A 2,912-nucleotide genomic window follows, 5' to 3' on the forward strand; every position below is an offset into this window, starting at 1 on the left:
AGAGTACCACCAGGCCCTCCTATTATAATAAATGATTAAATTCTTTCAATGTTTTATATAGGCTGTTTGTATGTATACTTTTTTTATTGTATATATTTTTTATTTATTTAAGTTGTTCCAAAACAAGTTTCAATCAATAATTTTTCATATTTTTCTGTTGTACATACATTGACTCTATAATACTCTTCTAAAGTTGATTCCAATCATTTTTTTATCAACAAATGTATAAAAACATAAAAAATTACAAATGATTATATCACAGAAATCAAGATTATAAAAGGAAATCACACTTCAGTTGAACGATGAATACAAACAATAAAAAAAGGGAAAACTAATCACTTTCATCATCACTATCACTATCACTATCACTACCCAACCGCTGTGTGGGGGCCCGTGACGTGCTAGGCCCAGCATGGGATGATGACGTGCTAGGTCCGGCTTCGAATGATGACTGGGTCCAAGGGCTACCCTGGGCGAACATATCATTGATGTTAAAGGACGGTGACTGCTGGGCTGGGAAGGGTTGCTCTATATCCTCTGGGAGGGGGACATTCAGTCCACGTGTTCCCCTAACTACACGCCCAACCACACGGGTATGTCCCGATCGTGTCCCTAAAGCGTCCACATATGTCTGCGTAGGCGGTGTATTGGGCACTTGGGAAAGTCTTTGGTGGGTATCAAGAAGCCGCTCCTGTAGCACATGAAAATTAAGTTAATAATTACTAAAAATTAGTTATACTTAATATAAATATACCAAAAAAAATTCTTTCTCCAGGATTTGTGCAAGATCTTACATAAATGGGCATAACTGCGTCCTGCACCATCCCATCTCGTCTCGTGTGGGCCCGCAAATAAAACTCGGGCGGCTCCTCACGTCGCCCGTCATTATCTTCCTGTATATACATTAATCAAAGTTATATATTTGTATGTGTATCTCTGTATAGATATATGTTTAAGTACGTGGATATAAATAATTACGTATAACTTACAGCGTAACGCCATTCACGCTGAGCGTATGACTGCCGACCGTGAGTACTGACAAAAGTATTTTGTTGCTGCCTGTTTGTCGTGTTTCTTTGGGCAGCAATCATCCGGGGCTCGCTGGTCCAGTAACCCAGTAGATAACTCCACGCCTGTGGAGGCATCCCATACGGAGGTTGACCCTCCAGTTCTGCCAGCCTCTGGGACCCACCCCTGTCAGTGAACCAAGTCTTCTTGAATTTTGCTTTTTTATCCCTGTAGATCTTCAGGGCATCCTGACGTATCATCCTGGTCACGGCCTCTCGTAACGGGTGATTTTCTGGGTGACCTAGATATGGTTCTAAGTAGAACCGTCTCTGCAATAGTACCAAGTAATAGTTAGCATCTACCATTTTTTTTAAATAAAGTATTTAAAAAGTAAAAAAAATTAGTTTTATACCATAAGCCAGTCAGTAAGTCCATCCTTGATGGGCTGGGGCACCTGATCCCACGACTCGTAGTTATATGGGACGGTAGTGACATAGGTTCCCAAATAGCTCTTGTACCACTTGGCGTGGTCCCCGATTGCCTGCCACCTACTTAGATCGTTATTCAACATAAGCGAGATTCGGCGTCCCGAATTCTGAAACTCGCGCTCCAGATCGTTGTTAGCAGCAGCAGCTCTCCCTGTGCTAATACCTGCAAAACAAAATAAAATTACATATATATATATATATATACATATGTACCATATATTTATATGCATCGTACATTAATATATACTTACCATCCGTACGCCTACAACCCCATTCGGGATTCCACCCCCTGTTTGGAGGGTCGTTGCCACCATCTCCGCCGTGAAGTGCAGCCATTTTAACTTACATCAGCCATCCCAATTTATAAAATAACATAAACAAACATAAAAGTCATAAAAAAGGTGCGACCTAAATTAACATATTTTGGACACAAATTTGTTTTCCAAAATTATTATACCTAAAATGACCACTTTTTTGCAACTTTTTTTCAAACCTTCGTTTATAACATTAATACTAACCTAATAACAACTATATTAACAATTACAATCATACTAAAAAGTGTTTTCTAACTAAGAATCATACTTTGAACTATAATAAACAATAATTATAACTACAAATGTTTTCTTAAATATTTATGAATTTCTATAAATCATATCATTCCTAACTATAATAACATAAGTAATCTTTCCTAACTATAAAACTATAACATTTCTATAACTAATACTTTCTAACATATATTTACTAACACTTGTTCCTAACATATATTTTATATAACATTAAACTATAACATTTATATAACTAATATTTTATAACACATATTTTTTCTAACTTTTTTTTTCAACATATATTTTCTAACAAAAAAATACAACAATTCTATAACTAATAATTTCTATAAGAAATTAAAATTTGATAACATTATTATATATAAAAAAGTAAATGAGTGTTACCTCGTCTAAAAAATGGATTACCGGAAAAAAGAGTAGAACAAATAACGGATGGTTGGCCGGAAAAAATATTAGTCGCCGGAAAACAATATCGCCGGAATAAACCGGAAAAGTTTCAAATCTGTTTTCCCGTATATCAATGGTGGAAAATAGGTTCCCCGCAAAACTGGTACGCCGGAAAATATAATCGCCGGAAAAATGTCGCCGCTAAAAATACGCCTGAAAATGGACTCCGGGAGGCCGGAAAACGTAGGTGGTGTAAAAAAGAACGTTGATAATGATGATGAGGGGATAGATGGTCGGATTTGTGAGTTATAGTAATGGAGAATAATGGATTTTTTGGAGAAATTAAAATTTTTTACGGAGGAGTAAAATGGAGAAGATGAACGAAGAAGAAGAACAAAGAGGCTGCCTTGTTTATATCGATGATGGATCTGTAGTGGGGGGACCCACTATTTGCGGCGACGTCGCC

The 2,912-nt window shown here is 36.9% G+C and overlaps 1 protein-coding gene across 1 annotated transcript; it reads right to left on the bottom strand.

Annotated features, from left to right (window-relative positions):
* Positions 1 to 284: 284 nt before the first annotated feature.
* On the bottom strand, positions 285 to 1,832 carry LOC122609133. Its single transcript, XM_043782192.1, has 6 exons — positions 1,748 to 1,832; positions 1,421 to 1,659; positions 990 to 1,337; positions 795 to 893; positions 373 to 691; positions 285 to 289 (listed from the first exon to the last, which is right to left on the bottom strand). Exons 1-6 carry the CDS (start codon positions 1,830 to 1,832, stop codon positions 285 to 287), a joined length of 1,095 nt encoding a protein of 364 aa, XP_043638127.1.
* Positions 1,833 to 2,912: the final 1,080 nt, after the last annotated feature.

This window comes from Erigeron canadensis, chromosome 7 (genome assembly GCF_010389155.1).
Source record: "Erigeron canadensis isolate Cc75 chromosome 7, C_canadensis_v1, whole genome shotgun sequence".
In the NCBI taxonomy this organism is placed as follows: domain Eukaryota; kingdom Viridiplantae; phylum Streptophyta; class Magnoliopsida; order Asterales; family Asteraceae; genus Erigeron; species Erigeron canadensis.